This window comes from Lepisosteus oculatus, chromosome 6, assembly GCF_040954835.1.
Source record: "Lepisosteus oculatus isolate fLepOcu1 chromosome 6, fLepOcu1.hap2, whole genome shotgun sequence".
NCBI lineage: Eukaryota > Metazoa > Chordata > Actinopteri > Semionotiformes > Lepisosteidae > Lepisosteus > Lepisosteus oculatus.
Genome location: NC_090701.1, coordinates 10922340 through 10942764, shown reverse-complemented (window position 1 = coordinate 10942764; position 20425 = coordinate 10922340). Strand labels below are relative to the sequence as shown.

General features: G+C 40.9%; 1 protein-coding gene across 15 annotated transcripts in view; it reads left to right on the top strand.

The window, feature by feature from the left end:
- kmt2ca (lysine (K)-specific methyltransferase 2Ca) overlaps positions 1 to 20425 on the top strand; it is a 158167-nt gene that overhangs the window by 12756 nt on the left and 124986 nt on the right. For 14 of the 15 annotated variants that reach the window (XM_069190966.1, XM_069190965.1, XM_069190963.1 and 11 more), the window contains one exon: positions 12245 to 12409. In XM_069190966.1, coding sequence (XP_069047067.1) covers positions 12246 to 12409 — 164 coding nt within the window. In that variant the 5' untranslated portion in view covers position 12245. Of the gene's footprint in view, positions 1 to 7107; positions 7127 to 12244; positions 12410 to 20425 lie in introns of those variants that run through there. The other variant, XM_069190967.1, reaches the window with a different exon arrangement.

Here is a 20425-nt window from a genome sequence, read left to right as displayed (position 1 = left end):
CCGGAACTGCAGCACATCTCTGTGCTTTTGAAGTCGCATCTGTGTTTCTGATATGGCTGCAGACACTCATTTAAACTCTTTCCCTATCTCTGTTCTCCCAATTGAGCATTTTGAGCACTTCAATGTTTGAGTTTTTCCTATTCTGTAGATGATACGGGGTTTTTTTTCACTCGGTGAAAAGCATGGCACCCAACACATAATGGAAGCAAGAAAGAAAATGGAAGAATAACTTGTGGCAAAGCAATTTCAAGAAAGTCCTTTGAAAACCACTGCCTTTCGGAGGAGTGTTTTTGGCAGGAGCTTGGATACTTCTTTGGTTGGCTTCATGGGCGAAGTGCTTGTTCATGTTTATTAGCTGAATAGGAGTTTCAGTTCACAGGTTCGATCTTCGGAGGACAGGTCTGGAAGGGTGTGCTTGTCATCACACTTATATTCTGTTCTGTCGTGCTGACACCTCAACACCATGTTCTTTGAGTACCTGGCACACAGTGTCTATGTTCATTGTTTTATATGTGTTTCTTTATTTTAGACGAGTCAAGAAAGTAAAAAATGTAGCCTTGCCAGAATAGTTAAAAGCAATATTCTCAGCATCCAGACTCATAAACAACAAGTGGACTAAATAAAAAGTTAAAATTGGATACAGGATATGGAGCTACTAATGGTCGTTATTATAAAACCCCATTTGTTTTACATTTGGACACAATCCTCAGCTATTAAAACTAAGGTTGCTGCTGGAAGAGGTGTTAGTGGGGCCAGCGGGGGGCGCTCACCCTGCGGTCCATGTGGGTCCTAATGCCCCAGTATAGTGACGGGGACACTATACTGTAAACAGGCGCTGTCCTTCGGATGAGACGTAAAACCGAGGTCCTGACTCTCAGTGGTCATTAAAAATCCCAGGGCGCTTCTCGAAAAGAGTAGGGGTGTAACCCCGGTGTCCTGGCCAAATTTCCAATTGGCCCTTACTAATCATGGCCTCCTAATAATCCCCCTCTATGAATTGGCTACATTACTCTGCTCTCCTCCCCACTGATAGCTGATGTGTGGTGAGCGTTCTGGCGCACTATGGCTGCCGTCGCATCATCCAGGTGGATGCTGCACATTGGTGGTGGTGGAGGGGAGTCCCCATTACCTGTAAAGCGCTTTGAGTGGAGTGTCCAGAAAAGCGCTATATAAGTGTAAGCAATTATTATTATTATTATTATTATTATTATTATTATTATTATTATTATTACCAAATGATATGCAGGTCTAGGAAATTCTAAAAAACATGTACTTCTCATACATACATTGTCATTTTCTTGCATGTCCAAGTAGTGGTATAAGGCAGCAATTATTTGTATTTTTTTTATTTAGGGTTATATATTTTTAATTGACCCACCCTCCCGAGCAACCCAAATCCATGTTTAATAAAAATGACATTACCTTGAATATAAATCAAGCAACTGATGCTAATCATGCAAATCGCTCTTGAGGAAAATGAGCCGATGAAGATAATTGGTGTGGGGTGGTCAGTCTCTGATGTCATTTATTATTTAGCCTGGGTCTCAGTTTATATCATTGCAAAAACAATCTCACTTTAAAATAGGGTTTCAAAACCAGACACTTCCTGATGTTTTTTTTTCTTCTAAGATCATATTTTGGAACAGATTCAAGTTAGAGTGAAACCAAGGAGTGTTACCTAAAGGTAACTCATGCATGACCCAGTGGTGGCTCGATAAAGTTAATCATGTTAACTGGCCAGAATCCTGGATCTGTCTGTTTTTCTGGCACCATGGATTTGGGGAGTACGCATGTGTCCCGTAAGGTTCCTACAACACCAGAAAGACTGCAGTAACATTGTCCTTGGCAGTTGAGTTCTGACTGTTCTCCTGACACAGGAGTGTATTGAAAGCAAGATTCAAATACACAGTATGTAATGTTTCTTCTAAGAAGGCAGTAAACATTGTTGCAAATATTCAGCAACCATCACAGCAACACAATATTTTGTAATATTTCACCATGGTTCATAGATAAAATTGTATTTCCTCCTGTGATAGCCCTAGTCCAAGGTTGTGTGCGCTCTGGAGAAGGTTTTCTTCAAGGACCTCCCTGTATTTGGCTCTGTTCATCTTTCCCTCAATCCTGACCAGTTTCCCAGTCCCTGCCACTGAGAAGCATCCCCACAGCATGATGCTGCCATGCCTCACCATAGGCATGGTATTAGCCAGGTGATGAGTGGTACCTGGTTTTCGCCAGACATGGCGTTTGGCATTCAGGCCAAAGAGTTCAATTTTTGTCTCATCGGACCAGAGAATCTTTTTCCTCATGCTCCGAGTCCTTTAAGTGGGCTGTCATATGACTTTTACTGAGGAGTGGCTTCCATCTAGCTGCTGTAGCACAGAGACCTGATTGATGGAGCTGTGCTTCCGACAGGTTCTCCCATCTTTACACAGATACTCTGAAGCTCTGTGAGAGCGCCCATTGGGTTCTTGGTCACCTCCCTGACCAAGGTCCTTCTTGTCTGAATACCCAATTTGACCGGACAGCCAGCTCTAGGAAGAGTCTTGGTGCTTCCAAACTTATTTCATTTGGCAATGATGGAGGTCACTGTGCTACTGGGAACCTTCAGTGCATTGCCAATTTTTTATCCCCTTTTCCAGATCTATGCATTGATACAATCCTATCTTGGAGGTCTACGGAGAGTTCCCTGGACTTCACAGTGCATAGAAGAGTACAAACCAAGCCATGATCTGTGGGACCTTATAAAGACAAGTGTGTGCCTTTCTAAATCGTGTCCAAGCAAGTGAATTTGCCACAGGTGGACTATAATCAAGTTCTAGAGACATCTCAAAGATGATCAAAAGAAATAGGATGCATCTGAGCTCAAATTGGTGTGTCATAGTGAAGGGTGTGAATACTTATGTAAATGGGAGATTTCTGTTTTTTTTAAATAAATTTGCCGAAATTCCTAAAAACATGTTTTCACTTTGTCATTATGGGCTGTTGTGTGTCGACTGATGGCAAATTAAGAGTCGGTTCAATCCGTTTAGAAACAAGTCTACAATACAAAGTGTGGAAAAAGTGGAAGGGTCTGAATTCTTTCTGAAAGCACTGTATGTCCATGCTTCTTCTCTCTTCCTATTTTGGAGTGACCTTGATTGTTTCTTTTCTTGATAACGTTCTTTAAATGATTTTAAAAGTTTACGAAGTAGAATTAAAAGTATCTCTGTTGACCTGTGTTCATATATTGAAGATACTTTCATTGTACATAAAGTAGTATTCCATTTGGATCCTTATGTAGTTACATAGTTAAACATGAATAGTACATCACATTACATGGTGGCATGTTATGTGTTGACTTTTAAGTGTTTCTTCTGCTTTTCATTATTTCAGCTGGTTTTACACCGGAAATGTATGGAAATTAAACTGTTTTATTCATCCTTTGTTTCTGGGATGTGACAGAGACGCACAACTGTCTTAAACTGATATCAGCTTAATACCTTGAGGAGGGAATTATGATGATAAAAGGGCCCTAAGCATATTGTTAAAATATTTTATTAAGCATACTGCCGGGTCCTTTTGGAAAATGAAATGTTAAAATAACTTGTTCTACAATCAGATTTACATTACCATGCTAATGGGTTTTATAAATCTAAGAATTCAAATATCCTGGAGGCTGATTTGCAAACTACGTTTCTGAAGAAAACGAGTAAACGGCTAATTAAAATTAAAACTGCGCAGAAAAACATTTTGAACTCGGCACTATTTCAATATGCAATTAGGCACATAGCTTTTCTCATTGCTAGTGTCTAATAATCAAACAAGTGACCTGAATAGTTAAATGAGCTTGTACCTGCTTAATACATTACTACAAAAATAATATTTGTTTTGAAGGTTTTTTAAAAACATGAATTATACAGTATGTTTCTTTTCTCACTGTTTGGAATAGTACATTTAACCCTGTGTTGCAGACACTTTCTCTTGATATGGGGAGAATTGACAAATGTTCAAGCCTTTAAATATTGTGGTCTCTAAATTTGGTGCGCACCTCTCACCATAGGACGGGACTGAAACTGATGATTTTTAGTTGCCGATGTAGACTTCAAACTGCCATGGCGTACAGATAATTGGCCAGTAAGGGATGTCCCTTCTCTTTGGCAAGACTCCTGGTGATGTGACCAGTATTATTGTTTGCAAGAAGAATTGGTCTTCTGTGGTTTAGCAAACTCTTAAGTGGGTGAAATTTGTTTTTACCCTTTGTTCTAGTAAAGCATGTTTTTTTGGGGTGGGGAATACCCAGTTGGGAGTTTTTCTTTGCTTGTCGCTATAAGCCCTGCAACCATACATGGGAGACTAAGGAAGTATAGGCAGACTCCTCCAGCCTGTCCACCTTTGTTTTAATTGTCACTGGTAACCCAGCCCTGTGCTGGCAGGCAGATTGATTGGTAAAGAGGTGCATCACCACCAGAACTTCATGCCAACAAAGCTCTTGGGAGGATTGGAGGTTGCTGCGTTTCTGAGTCGCCGAGAGATCCCCGGCCAGCTGTTTACACACTGGCATCGCCACCCCACTAGATAACTAGGAATTGGCCGAGCGCCGGTGCTGCTTCAGGGACGCTAGTGACATAACCCAGACTTGATCCTGCACGTGGGTGGGCACCTTTAATCGTTTTGCCACTCAGGATGCCCCAGAACTTGATGTTTAGGCCTAATGTGCACTACACGTCGGATCTCTGTACCATCCACCAACTGTGTGTAGCACGTCTTGCCCCATTCTGAGCTCAGACCATTAGTCAGTCTCAGGAAGTGAGTACTGCACGCGAGGACCTGTCGCTGCTGTTCATTTTGCACTTGGTCGCTCAGGGTGGCCCTCCGTCTTAGTTTGTGGAAAAAGTTTGTTTTTTTTTCTTTTGAAGGAGCTTTGGGCTTGTTGGAAAGTAAATGGTGGTTGTCTTGACAGTGAGAGTGCAGGCTAAATTTTTTTTTTATTTTTGTTTGGATTTTAATTTTACCAGACTGTTGACATAAAATGTCAGTCAGCACTGGCGTATAGAACTCTCCCCCAAGGGAAGTGAGGAACAGTGGTGCCACTATCGGCCGTCTTCTCTCCCTCAGCACGCACTGTGTAAGCTTCTGAAGATTGTAAAAAAGTTTGGGGAAAAAATGTTTTTAAAAGTAAAAGACATTTACTAATTACTACTGTTTTACTGAGGCTGAACCTCATGCAGATGGTTAAAGACTACATTGTACTTGAGGAAATATTTTTTGGGGTGAAACTCATTTTTATGTTCATAAAACCATAAATGTCTGGCAAGACAAATTCTTTGCATGTATTGAGCTAAGTTAAAGCAATGTTTAGAGAGCGTTTATATGACTTGCATGTGAGAACTCGGGCATCACGTTTAGCAGGATTATTAAGCTTTTACCATGCCAGTGGCTACCCTCATCTTAGCTCTTGTCATCTTTCATTGTCTTTATATCACTTGCTGAAGGTTGCAAATCAAGCTTGCTTCTCCGAAGATGTCTGTGGAGAAAGTGTCAGTTGTAATCTGCTTTGCCAGTAGTTGCCAGCTCCCATACATTTGATGAATTTGCACTTTAAAGCTTTTGCTCCCGCGTCCAGTATTTATCATCACCTGTCAAAAAGCATTACCTCGAGAAGGTGATCAGCCTTGCGAATATTGGTTATTTCTCTTTGCAAAGTCACTGAATTGGGTATTTCTGGTTCACTATCTGCTAATTCCACTTACTGTAGGTTGAAGGCAGTTTGGGACTTGCTGATGAGTCATTGTTATAAGGCATCTCCTGAAGACAGTCTTAGAACCTTTCTAACCAGATACAGAATCGTGGATCATTTGTAGATCCCGTGTTAGGGTTAAGCTTTTCTTTAAGGACAATTGCCGCAGTATTACTGAAATGCTTTTTTTAAATTCATTGAAAGATCATTTTAATTGAGAGTGTATTCGCTACCGAAAGCACTCCTGCATTGCTAATGAAAATGAAGAAAAATGTTTAGCATTGAAACTGAATAACCCCCCCAAAAAAGTTTAAAGTGTAGGTTTACTTGAGTGTTCTCCAACTCTGGTCCTCTGGTCTGGTAGGGTTGGTTGGCTGGTTTTTAAACCCTAAAAGTCCAGAAAAGAGTTGATTGAATTAATGCTCAGGCAAAATGGGAACCAGAAGAGAAAGCGCACTTTGGGAACTGAATTTCTTTTCAATTTCTGTACCCGTTTTAAATTAGTTAGGAAGTACCCACACAATGGGTGTCCTTATTGTTGGTCTGCCTTGTGTTCTCCAAATGGGATTAAATGGGTTATTTTACTTTTCAGACCCTTAAAAGCATGAATATGAGTGCTGAGAGAAATGTGTCCACTTAAGTTGTCTTGGGTTAGGGCTTAGAGCCCTGTGCAGTTTGTGACGTGAGGGTGTTTCTAAACGTGCAATCAGTTTGTGACTGGTACACAATTTATATTTATATGTTAAGTATATATTAATTTAATGATGATTTTTGGACTCCTCTGTCTTGTTCCCCTACATGGTGTCCATCATGCCTGTGTTCTGCTCACATACCATTTTTTATAAGGTGTTAACCCACACTGGTTCAATCCCTGAAGCATAGCCTGTTCTGCTGCCTGTTGCACAAATAACACAGACCCCCCTCAACAGGCCAGGGTTTGTTTTATGGAAAAGGGCAGCAAGTTCTTCTGTTACTTTCTTAGCGTTTATAAGCAGTAAAAATCCTCAAGACCTGAAGATAGTTTGTGTGTGTAAAAATGAGTGCAACAAGAACTAACATTTCAAAGATTAATTTGGAAAATCAGTAAATACTAGTTTCTTCTACCTCTCGGGTTTACTTGAGTAACGTTGTGGAGTGACTTGAAAACTTAGATGTGGTTTCTGGACAGAATGGCAGCAGTTAAACGAGATACCTATAACACCTTGTTCAGCCGTTGAATTGTCAGAAATGATGATGCACTTGCCTCTGACAAATGAGTCATAATAAAGTCTTCGTGTATTTGTCTGCCCAAAACGGAAATCTGGGATTTTATTGTACTGAGAGCTGAAGGTGACTCGAGGTTATACCCAGTCATAGCTTCCTCGCCCAGACTTTCCCAGCATGTCGATTTTCGTGCTCACCTCTTTCTGTGTAAGTTCTGTATTTAAAGTGTTGGGGTGTCAGAGTAACATCATACAGTTTAAACTGACGTCAATCGCAAATTATCCTGAATAGAGGAAATAGTGCTGTTTAGTTAAGGTATTATGGGTTCGTCATGGTTTGATAATGAATGTAAGATGCAGTTGGTTTTCATTTCTGCTATGGGCTACTGTATCCAGGCTATTCCTGTGAGGTCTCAGGTTTTACTGTTTGAGTGATACCTAGTGGTATTTGTAAGGTAGGAGCACATCCAAAATATCGGGTGCCTGCAACATCCTTCTGGTTAGGTTATGGCCCTTTCCAAAACCCAGGACCTGAAACATTAGGTTTTGCTGGTCAGCCTTGACCCAACTTTCCAATGTTTTTCCAATACAAATATGCACAGTTATGATTATTGTTTTAAGGAAACTGGAGGTGGTCCAGTTTAGTCTTGCGGTACAGTTGAGCTGGAATCGTCAATTGAATGTTCATAAGCAAAACCATGGTAGTATAGGCCTTTTTATAAAGCGTGCACTGCATGTCAACAGCACAGGAAAGTGTGAGGTTAAGTGCACCGTTATGTTTTTTTTTTTACTCTGCAACTTAAGTGGATATGCGCCATAAATTAACTGTATAATTTAATTTAATTTTTGTTATATCATCCCAATATGGTGTATGAGTGGCCCACTGCAGAAAACTGTTTGTGACCAGTAAGGATCCTTCATCTGTATTGTGTATTGTATGCACGGCTTTGGACTGGAACCTGGGGAATCTCATAAGCACCTCGTTTAGATGGTATTGAGCACAGAAGTGAGTAGTGACTGAAATACAATAATGTTTATATATTATATAATAAAATGCGATTTCAGGTTTCTGATCTAAAAATGAGAATGCTTTCTTCAGTGGCTTTAATATATTTTGTTCAATTATCTAATTAGTCTACATTAACAATGGTTTATAATCTGTTGATGGGCCACAATTCCATTTTCTTTTTGACTGATGTTGCCCATCAACAGATTATAAACCATTGTTAATATAGATGAGATAATTGTACAGAATTGAGCTTTCCTTATTTTCCAACTGGCCATAAAGAATTGTCTACAACCCCTCCCCCCCCCCCCACACACCCTTTCACTTCTGTGCTACTTATTTGCTACTATTTATCCTTATATCAAATTCTGTTTTTGTTTTTAAAATGCAGTCAAAAGCACAGGCTGAGAAACTGCTTTTTGTCCCCACTGTTGTGTAAATTTCAGGCCATGAGTCTGCTTCTTTGTTGTGTTTGCCTATTGATTTTTCTTGTGTGCTGTAGCGACTGATGTTCTTAAAGTTCTTCCCTTCTGAAGGCTTAGTTTTAACAGCAAGTGAAAAATATGCACTTCTGAAATTAGACAAAGGGGGAGAGTATTAGCCTTTGTGCACCCTGATGTCTTAAGGGCTTATACCTTTTATGTTCTCTTTAAAAAAAGCTTCTGATCATGACGGGTATTTTTTCTTATTTTCAACATAGAACTATAATATGGCACAGTAGCAACATTATGCCCTTTATGTTTGCTGAGTTGGCATTTCAACATGATTAGTGTTACTCTGGTATTTCATATGCTTTACAGTGACAAACATGCAGTGCATGCTTATTTTATAGAGGTATCTATCTGAAATACATTACATTTTCTTTGTAAATACAGCTGCTTGTAGCCAGAAATGCATGAAGTTCTTGGGTGTTCATAGCAGGTTTTTAGAGATTGGAGGTCAGCCTAGTTGACCATTGTGTCACAATTTGAGGAGGGAGAGCAAATATCTGTGCATGGCCTTGCGTTGCAATCCAATAAATAAAGCAGTAGTTAAGCAATGAATGTGCTTTTAAATTGGAAACAGCAATATAAATGGGACCGTAGTAATTAAAAAGAATTAGGAGCACATTAAGGTCCCGACATGTTATTAGTAATGTATGAACAAATTAAATGTTCTTATTTCATGGTTGATGGTTTTGAGAAAGGACTTGAATTCTCAATGAAGAAGAAGGTAGCGAGCTTGTAACTGTACTGCGGGTTGCACACCATCGCACTGTGTGGAAGCGTTTTTCCGGACGTGAGGCTGTTGTAGCTTTGTTTCCAGTCAGGAGGGGTGGTGCAAAGGTGAGTGTGCGCTACCTCCAGAGGGATAAGCTGTCGAAGGGCTTGTTCTAGCTCCATTCATGCCAAGGCAAAGACAGTGGCAAAGTGCCCCCATGTGCATTCAGCTAAGACTTATATTTCTCCAATTCATTGTTGTTCACTTAGCATTGTATACAGGAATGGGAGTATCATATGAGCTGAAAGGTAATTTAAGCATATGGCAGATGCCTTTGTCCAAGGCAGCATCTAGAAGGCACAGTCATGAGATGGTTAAACACAGCAGGAAGACATTGTAGTTCACAGAGATCTGGTGAAGCACCTAGAAGTAAGCTGAAGGATTTCAATGCTTTGCATAAATAAAACCTTTAGCAGTTTTTAAAATTATGGTGCATTGTTTTCACCGTCAGACTTGTTACATGTCTTAAATAGTAGTTGGCAGTATCACGTTATGCATTTTGGCAGTTCGATTTGAAAGCGAACGTTTCAAATAAAGATGAGTATTCTCATAAATGATCCAAGACTCACGTTATTACAGTAGTTATTTCGAGTGGTGTTATTAAGGCATAAAACTTTGGTGAGGAGCTGACAGCATTTGGTGGTCAACTCCTTACAGTGAGAGCACCAAAACTGTGCTGCTCTAGCAGGGACTGGAGAGATCCCTCCGGTTAAATCAACATTCAAATAAGCAGTGGTACAGAAACTCTGCAGGACAGCTTTTTTCACAGCATGACTTGGCTGAATGAAAATTTTAAATTAATTTAAGCAGCGTTCCGCAGAGAGCTGTGGCGCTGTGTGGGAAGAGCTTTCCTGATGCTTGTCTCTGTACAGCTGCTCCTCATGTCATTTCCAGTAACGCAGTCATCCCCCTTCAGAGGAAGCCTGCCGTAGAGGGACCGCAGAACCTACTCGCCTGTCTTAATAATCGTGTTCTAACATCCTGCTTAAGTTGTTTGCGTTCTAACAACGGAGGGAGGTGAACCTCACTGGAATAAATACGTCCTTTAAAGTGAAGAGTTGATTAATGTTGTCAATTTATGCCTATTGGTGTTCAGTGAATTGTGTTTAGGGTGTATTATCTAATATACTTAGATGCGATATCCCTAGTTTCTCTTATTGTAATGCGTCTTTATGTAGTGTGTAACATGCCTCATATAGTGGACAGCTAGAGCATTGGGAGTTTCTAACTGGATTTATAAACGACTTTAATTTTGCTTAACTTGATTTGGCTAAAACCACACTTTTGGCCAGTTGAATGTTCTTGACTACCATGACAGTTTGTATTTATGTTTCGTGCTATCTTTTTTTTTTTGCTTTTTAAGTTGCCCATGTTCAACAGGGACAGTTGCTGGCGTTCTGCAGGAAGCAAGAAGGAACATTTGAGATTTGAAGATTTGAGAGGAGAAATAAGTGAGGAGTTAGTTGGTCTGAACGTCGGGTACCAGGAAGAATTAAACGCACTCCATAGCTTGTGTGAGTGCACAGCCGTTACTGGAAAGCCACTTATAACTTGTGAGGGTCGTTGCAGCCTGCAGCCTTTCAGTGTCACCAGGGGGGACAAAGCAGGTGAAGATCCTGACCGAGACGGCGATCCACAAATCCACAGAGTTTATTTTCCCATCTGCTTCCAGTAGATTCCACAAAACTCCCCTTTTCTTGTTTGTAGAAAAGTGGCAAAAGGCTTGATGAACATGGAGATTTCTCTAGGAGAAGCAAGATTATTTTAACCATGAAGATAGGACATCTAGCACCAAGGACTGCACCTCTTTATTTTAGACCGTTGGTAATGGCTCCCCTGTTTCTCAGCTCATCTCCTAATCAGTTTTAAGCTTTGTACCCGTGTGATGTGTGTGGTGAAATGCGTCTTGGTGGTAGATTATTGCATTTCTGAATGCCTTGTGCCTTGTTTTTTATGAACAGACTGCAAACTATGACTGCATTATCAATAGATGGATTGTCAAGAGTTCTTTGTACCATATTTCTAAATTATATAGCGTGTATAGGATAGCTGGATAATTTAGGAGTTTTAACCTGAACCGATTTTAATTAATTCTCAAATTTTAAAGTGGTTACGATTCAGATGTAATCTGTAAATTGTTTAGCTAGGATTAAAAAAAATAAAGTAAAAAACATTTTTGCATGGCAGGTTGACAATGTTAAATAAAAATTAGATCTTCAGAATCTGATCAACAATGCAGCAGTACCTTATATCCTGATGTAAAGTGTGGTGAGGTGATGAGAGGAAGCTTCAGTGACCTAAAATTGGGTGTACTAAATCTGCGAATTTAACTTGCGAATTGGTTTATTCAAGATTTGGTCTACCTGACGGGGGTTTGGGCCGAAGAGGAGCAGAGCAGGGTGAAACCGAGCCCAAGGTTGTCAAGCGCAATTTTCACATTAATGACCTAATGATTGCCTACCAGCACAAAGACCAGAGTCATTGAATTATTCCGGACAGCTCCACAGTCTGTCTGGATTGTGTCACTGGGTCCTTACTATTAAGAGTGTCCTGAAATAGTGTGTTCATATTACTCTGCCAAAGTACGACATTGCATTGCTTAAATGTGTTGGTATTTAATTGCCAAACACTTCATTATAAGCACTTACCTCGGGGGTAATACATTAGGGAATGTGTGAGAGTGTGCGGGGGGTTAAAATCCTGGATAGATTTTTAGTATTGTGGCTATCTCACCCCATGTTCACATGAACATTGTCGGCAAGCCCTGCATTGTGGCGATCGCTCCATGATAGTCAATGACAAGTGATCGTGTGCGCCGTGTTGCGATGTTTTTTTTTGTTTTAGTAAATAACCCGACGCCTCACTGCCAGATCTGATCCCTGGCAAAATGACGCATCCCTCTGACCTTCCAGAAACTATCTTTGCGGGAAAGTGGTTATGCCAGACAGAAGGGGTTGTGGGACACCTGCGGGTCTCGGAACGAGCCGCGCAGGGGTGTATCAGCGGCGTGGGCTCTCCTCGGTGGCGCGGAGCGTAACCCTGAGTGTGTCCTTCCGACAGAATGTCATCAGAGGACAAGACTCTGGAGCCCTCTGACCAAGGACCGTCACCGCCCCCGAGCAGCACAGCGGCCACCCCAGCTGGGAGCCCGGCCAACACAGACAAGCGACCCAGGGGAAGACCTCGCAAGGATGGTGTCGCGCCCACGCAGAAGTCCAAGAAAAAGTGAGCTGCTCACGGGTTTTTCTGCCGCGAGTGCGCGTGCGAGTGCGAGCTCTGTAGGACACGGGAGACCATTCGGGTCACAAGGCTTCAAGAAGTGAAAACTATGAAATTAGCTTCAAGTTTCTTATACGTAACAGAGGATATGCTTTTGTGGTGAGGCTGTTACAGAGGAACATGGTTGAGAAAAGTGCTTTTGCCAGCCATTAAATGTTTTCAAAGATGGGAGGCTTTCCTCTACCAGCTGTTGTTTGTGAGGTGTGTTTAATGGATATATGAGTTTTGACATCTTTAAATAAGAAAGGGACTGAAGGTCTGAAGATTGTGGCATCTTACCAGACTTTAGTTTAGAAAGAAAACTACAAAAATATTACAGCTGTACTTAAGGTTAACTCTAGCGGGCTTCCCTTAGGACTATTAAGTTGTCCCAGTTTTATTAAGTGCCCTGAATTATTTAATCAGCAAACAGTTTATTTTGTTCTCTTGTTCTGGGCACCCGAGATTTTGGAATACAGTGGGGTCTCAACATCTGCGGATTTAACTTGCGAATTGGTTTATTCACGATTTGGTCTGGCTGGCGAAGGTTTGGGCCAAAGAGGAGCAGAGCAGGGTGAAACCGAGCCCAGGGTTGTCAAGAGCAACTTTCACGTTCGCCGCTGCGGGCTAGGTTCAGATGAGGCGATTCCAGCTCGTGAGTGAGGCTTTCTGGATCTTAAGGGTATCGCTCGTGAGAAACTTGCTTGCTGATGAGCAACCGTTAATTTCAACTTTTTTTTTTTTTACACATTTCAGTGTCATTTATTTTTGAATCTGTTGGGCGATATGTGTGAAGCATCCTTGAGTTAAACTACATGATGATAATTAACTGAAATGTAATTAGAGGGGGGAACCAAGCATTTAAACGTTCGTAGACGTCCTATACAATTCAGAGTGATCTTGGATGCGAGCACTTGAAATTGTAACTAGAGGCACTCGCTTAATGATTTTTCCATCTTTTCAGGGTGCACTTTTAACGAGCGAGACTTGATTGCCGTTTCTCCAGGGCTCTAATTGCACCCTGCATGCCAGGAAGTACCCTCCATTTTCCTCCCTGGTAGCCCCAGAGCCTCTTTGAACTAAGAAGCGAGGGGATCTCTGCCAACAGAGAAGCAAGATGTGTTTTTCTGCAGCCTCAGTGATGGAGCTAGTAGGTTATAGTGGTGTGTGGCTCCTACTGTGCTGTCTCTTGCCAAATGGCTGACACTTTAAGCTAAAGGAAAGAAAGTAACCATTTCATTAAAACCTAGATTTTGGCTTGTCCCTATCCTGCTGTAATATTTGAATTACCTGTTTTTTTTTCCAAATTGGCTTTTTTAGTGAAGTTTTTCATTGGTTTAAAAAAACATGCCAAAATAATAAAAAAAAACGTTTTTAGGTTTTGGTGATGGTAGTGAAGTATTAACTGGGATTGAACTTGACAGAAAGACTAAAATCGCGCTTTTAAAAATAAGTCTGTAATAGTGAATCTGTGTAGCATATTATCCCAATTCAGAGTACTATTGGAAGTACTTAAAAGTTCAATATGAGATTTCTTTCCCTTTTCTGGGAAGATTGCGATTACGCCAGGCAGGACATGACACTCATGAGTGGGAGCTACAGGAAACGTGTCCCCATACTGAGTTACTGGCAGAATGGAGGATGGACCGGGACGCAGGCTGTTTTCAGTCCACAGCACAGTCATTTGATAGAAATGATAATGATCAGTGAATCTGGGAAGCTGATTTTGCCATTCGTCCATTTGCTGAAGTGATTTTTTTAACAAGGAGCAACAGGTGGAAAACTGACTTTTTGAAAGTCCATCTGAAGAGGCTGTTTTATTATTCGAAAAATCTTGACTCTTTCTCGGAAGCAACACAATTTTAAGACTTTTGAGTTGAGCATGCCTCCCTGCCCAGTTCTGCAGTGCTTTTGTTTTGCCTAGACAAATTGTGTACTGATGCTCCTGAATAGAGTCTAATTTGGTCATTTCAAGGGTAGTAGCTTTCAGTTAGCTTTGAACAAGCTTAAGATGGAAATCTACTTGCTTCTGTATTAAGTCCCTGTCTGCTGGCAGGGCTAGAGAATAGAAGTGGGGCTGTGCTGATGACTGATTCTTGATAAAGTAACATCCACATGCATGTCTGAGATTTCTGTCTCTGCTCACGTGTGTATGAAGCTGTGAGGAGGTGAACACGTTCTTCAACTCGTTATTCCTGCCCATCCTGCTGCTCTGTATTGACCTGGATTCCTGAAGATAACACGTACAACATGGAGGTTCTTAACTGTGGTTAATGTACAGGTTAGTCGCGTGGCAAGAGTTTCGTTAGTATAAAGCAAATATGGGAAAACATGACGAGATGCTGATTCCCAGCACCGGTGGTGGTGCCCTTTTGTATAAACAGGCAGATGGGCGCGATGGAGGAAGGATGCCTTTCGTCAGACATGCAGCTGTGATGTCTGCTTTGTGTACCAGGACTTCTCCTTGCCCCTTATTTTTAATTAACATTGTTACTTTTGGTAGGAGGTACTTAGTATTGTCCATTTGGCATATGGGTTGCAAAAGGAAATAAAAATTTACTTTTAACATTTGACATTTTTTTAAAATCCCTTTGCTTAGTTGTCTTGTTTCTTATGGAATCTTGTTTGATTTTGATTACCTCCCTCGTGATGTCTACAGAGGGCAACACAGAATAATGAGGAGGAGTTTGGACTCCAAACCTGGGAGGTTGTGGCTTCATGTCCTCACTACAGATACTACTACAGTTTCCTTGAGCCTAGTACGTTCCTTGCTCTAGTGTAGCCCTGTAACTAGTCTGCACTAGGGAAAGCCGAGACTAACCAGCATTCAACCCAGGAGGGGATTTTTACTCCCTGTCTGGTCAACATTACAGAAACTGAGGAGATCTGTGTAACCTGTGAGCCCCTTGGCTTAAGTAAGCAATGTTCCTCTGTTACTGTTTAGGTAGGCTTTTACTACCACTTTTACTTTTTAGGGTACTGATCTGAGCAATTTAATAATAGCACTTATGGAGTGCTTGTCATCAGAAGAGTATCCCATAACTCTTTATGTACAGGAGATGGCCCACTTCTCCCAGCACTTATGTGCAGTGCCCACCTGATATGCAGCAGTTATTCTACACAGCAGATGAGGTAGAGGAGTGGGATGTTGCCCCACCTATTAAAACTAAATTAAGGGGGAGCTTTAGGAACATCTGTCTGAAGGAAAGACATGATTCTAAGTCAAGAGTGGAATTCAGCCAGGAAGGTTAGGAATCCTACCCACTCTTCCAGAAAGTGCTGTGGTATTTCAGTTGTGAGGCTGTCCCATCCAAAGCATGGTACCACCTTCAGCACAATGTCCCTGATCGCCATACTGAGGTGTTGGTTTGGACCTCGTGCCATCAGCACCACTCACACCATCAGCCAGGTGTTCTTTGTAATGTCTCGGGGTGGTAAGGCTGCTGATGAATGCCTTCCTCGGGTTCGACTAGTCAAGAGCTTTGCTGGTTTGGACTTGCCAGACTTTAGGTTAACGAATTGATATAGTTAAATCTGGTGATTTTCATGGTGTCTGTGCGAATGATCAGAGAATTTGAAAAGCCCAAGTTCTGTTTTTTCCTTAATTCTTTTTACTAAGTTGGAAAAAAGGAAACCCAAAGGTTAATATAAAGCTGAAATATTTTTTTTGTAATTGAGAGGCATCACCACTTAGATGTTCCATCGTGAAATTCACATTTTAAACTTGTACAGATAACTCGCTAAGGTTTACCAAATATCTGCACTAGCATTTGGTAGAAGTTTACTATATACTTAAGTATACTACTTTAGATTATAAAATGTAGTGTTTCTAATGAAGATGTATGTTTCTTTTGAAATTGTGGCTACACTGATAGTGGACTGTTTTCTTGAGGAGTATTAAACCTGTTTTGTAAGAATCCTACCTCACTGTCGTGTCAGTAAATATTTTGACATGCATCCTATTTTTAAGAATGCTTTTATAGTACGTCACCCATCAAACCTTTTTTTTTAAAAAAAACTGTTGGAACAAGCGGTGGCTCTGTGGCTCAGGATCTGCGCCTGTGGCTGGAAGGTTGCCGGTTCAAATCCCGCAGCCGGCAGAGGAATCCTACTCCTTTGGGCCCCTGAGCAAGGCCCTGAACCCCAACTGCTCCAGGGGCGCTGTACAATGGCAGACCCTGCGCTCTGACCCCGAGCTTCTCTCTGTGTCTGTGTGTCTCATGGAGAGCAAGCTGGGGTATGCGAAAAGATCATTCCTAATGCAAGAAATTGTAAAGGGTTAATAAAGTGATGTTAAAAAGCAAAGGCTTTCAGCATGTAGCTCTGGCTGTAGGGCTGCTGCAGGAAGGTGAAGTCCTGCTCCAGCCAGAGGGTCCGTGCCAGGTTTTCACTCCCTCCCACGCTGCTGGAACTACTTACGCCAACAGCCTTTTTCTCCCCCCCCCCTCCCCACTGTAGTGGGATCATGAGGATAAGTTATAGCGCACTGGGCTGGGGGGTTGGGTGTTCAAGAGGCTTTTAGGTTTTGTTCTGTAAAGAAAAGACTGAATTTCTTTGATTCTAGAAGCTGCTGAGTGCAGGGCTCAGGAGGAGAAAGAAAACTGCCATGCATTAAATATAATAAATGGAAACTTACAGAGATGTTGAGTAACTCAACTGCTGCTCCTTTTTTGATAGTCTGTGATCACCTGCACTTTATTTTTGTTGTGAAGAGGATTACTTATTTTTTTCATTTAAGCTACTGTTTCGAATGGTTGAGTGCTGCTCATTACAAGATTTAATTTAAAGCCGTTTGCTCTCTAGCAAAATGACAATTTGTGACTAAATATTTTAGCAGAAGTCTGTAACACTATAGTAGATGCAGAATATTTTCCTTTTTTTTTGTAACAAGACAAAGGTGTTGAAGCCATAAACATACTTGATCCTGCTACACGTTTTAAACCTATTAAATCATCCTTACCAGGCATCCCTGGGGGGCAGATACAGCTGAATGAAACTTGTACAACTATTTTTCCATGATGCTAAACAATACATAGGCCCAAATTTAAAACTGACTCACTAATCCCAAATTACAAGTCCATTGCTTGATGACAGGTTTCCATGTGCTGGAAACGCAGTCTGGCAAACAGGTTTGTTATTTGAGAATGAAGTTTGATCATTCTTTAGTTTGATCTGGGCCTTAGTTTTAGAAGTTTTAAACCTTATCTTGATCTTGATTGTTTTCATGAGGAATTTACATTAGTTGTTTGGGATCTTTTAAACCCATAAGTTTGTACATGTAGTGACATAGATGTTCTGATATAATTATTAGTTTTTTAGGTGGACACAAATGTCTGAGTGGTACCATAAAAAGGAGTTAAATTCTTCAGATTATGTGGGCTTGTACTGATACTAGTAGAGTATTAACTACTGTTGCTAAATAGTTAGTGCTTCCACACTAGTCAGTTTGGCTTTACTGAAAATCCTTGATATATAGGCGTTTTGTCTCTGGTTCTCTCATGACATGTGCCTCCTATCACAGTGAGCATGTCTTTATTTACCTTTGGGTTACTCATTATGGTGAAGGTTGTTTACTCCCCAGCTCCTGGGGAATGGGTACAAGTAAAATCCATAGCATGAGGTCTTTTGGTGAAAGGATTGCAGAAACGCAGCTAACCACATGATCACTGAGATGCATTATTTTGCGGGGAGTTTTTCATATAGTTGGAAAACCATGAGGGATGTGAATAGTGTTTTAGAGTTAAAGAGCTAGAACATACATTTTCAAAGTGAAAATGAGGCCAGATATCTGAGAACAAATGTTTTTTGGGTTTTACCCCCTTTGAATCAGTTTGACTCAACATCTTCTTTTGTGATTTTGACATTTATCCAACCTCTCTGCATGCTTTCTAGAGGTAAATCTTTTGTTTTTCCTGGTTATACATCTAATAAAGTAATGACGCAGGGTGTTACTCCAGGGGTAGTTTAGAAAGTGACCATTGTTTTAAAGATTCTATGGTTAGGAAAAATTTATAGATAATTTAAATACCAGGTTTCCTAAAAAATGTATAATTTTGTTATAAACCTTAATTTTGTAATTAAGAGATTTTAAAATTAGAATTGACTGCAAGAACCATGAAAGCTGATAAGAAAATTGAAAACCAAATTCTGGGGTCCTCAATTGCTGAAAAACTGTAGATGGTACTGGAAAACATTTTGAAAAGAACAAGGTCACACTTGAGCAAACGTCTTGGGAATCAAATGTATTTTTTTATTCAGGAAAGCAGGTGAGATTTTCCAGTGGAATATATTTAATATTAATATTAGTGTCCCCAATTTCTGTTATGATTTATAGAACATCATGCCTCTGTGGCAAGAGCATTATTATTATTTTGTAGTCCTTCTCTAAGGTTTTTTTTCTTCAGAAGCACAGAATGGCTGGTTTGACATCTAATTCGGGACGTATTTGTGGTTTTAGTGACCTGAATTCAACCTGTTTCTGCCTCAGCACAGCTTGTATTTTGACTGATATAGGTCATTGATCAGAGCCAGGGCAGGAGTATCATTCTCAGCAGGGAACTCAATACTGGTGATCTGATGCCTTGTCTAGTTTATTCTTACTGGAATCCAACAAGCATGGTCCAAGGCAGAAAGGAATTAAAGACTGTACATTGACTAGATGAGCTTTGTTTTTAGTCCATGTAGATTTACATTTTATTGATTTGTAATCTTTACCACCAAATTGGTTTAACATAATATTTTGTAAAATTACTTCTTGGAAAATTACATTGGAACAGTTGTTCCATATTTAATTCTTTCAATTTGTGTGTGTGACGACAACCAACATTTCGTAGTAAAGTAGTGTATAAAGATGTGTACTTTTGGCTACGTAATGGATAATTGGCCATTTTACATATGCTTTTTTTCTGAAATCTAAAGAAAAGTTGCCTTTCCTAATTATAGTGAGTGTTTCATGGTGTTGGTGTTCAGTCTGGGGTAATGTGATAAGAGATGTACTGCAGGACACTGTACTGGGCCCACTGTTCTTGTTGGATTACTCCCCATGAGCTGGGCTTTGGTATTGGAGCTAAACTAACCAAACTAGATGCAAAGAAAATCCAAGAAGATTTAGATAATTCAAGGCTGGGAAACCTCTTGGCAAATGATAATGTAGACAATTGCACAGTATTATAAGCAGGTAGCAAATATTTAACACTAAGTGGGAAACTGAGCATGAAGAGGCTACCAATGCAATACATTCTGGTACTTTATGATGGCAGTTTTGTCTTCTAGAGCAGTACGTACAATGTGGTAGCATGACCTCATTTAGAATATTGCATAATTTCTTCGTCGCCACCAGTAAGAGTTCTTAAATCGCGAGGCGGTCCACCAGTCGATGACGTTCCCCATCTTTGTGCCAGACGTGCTCCCTGGACCCCAGAAGTCCACCTTCCCACACGCCGTGCAGATTCAGTTTCACGTTTGCTAGCCACAGGCGTTTCGGTTTGACAAAACGGAAATTGTTCAGTGCTCCAAACGGCCGAAAGTTTTGTTGCTTCTTTCATTTTTCCCCTTGACTAAGCGTCTGGCACCCCCTAATCCTCGTTTTCCACAGCCGGACTTTCAGCCAGAGCCTCGTCATCTCACGCAACCTCATCGGCAGCACGCCTCGCACCCTGTGTCTGCGGCTCAGGGGCCTCTTTGTTTTTTAGTTATTTGATTTCCTTTTAGCTGTTTTCATAAGCACAAGGTAGGAAATTCACCATTACAAAAGGCTCACCTTCACTGCAGGCATTTTCAAAGCTTCTTTTAAAGGCGAGGAACTTCTTAATGTGTTGTTTTTGTGAGGTGCTGCCGACGTCAGTCTGCTGCTCCTCTTCAGGCCCATTGCAGTCAGGGCTGTGGTCTACACCAGCAGCCCGTACAGCGCGCAGCAGAGCTACTGTAGTAGCTCTGCGTCCTGTTCCAATTTTTACACCTCCAGTCCGTTTCCAAGGTTTTCTT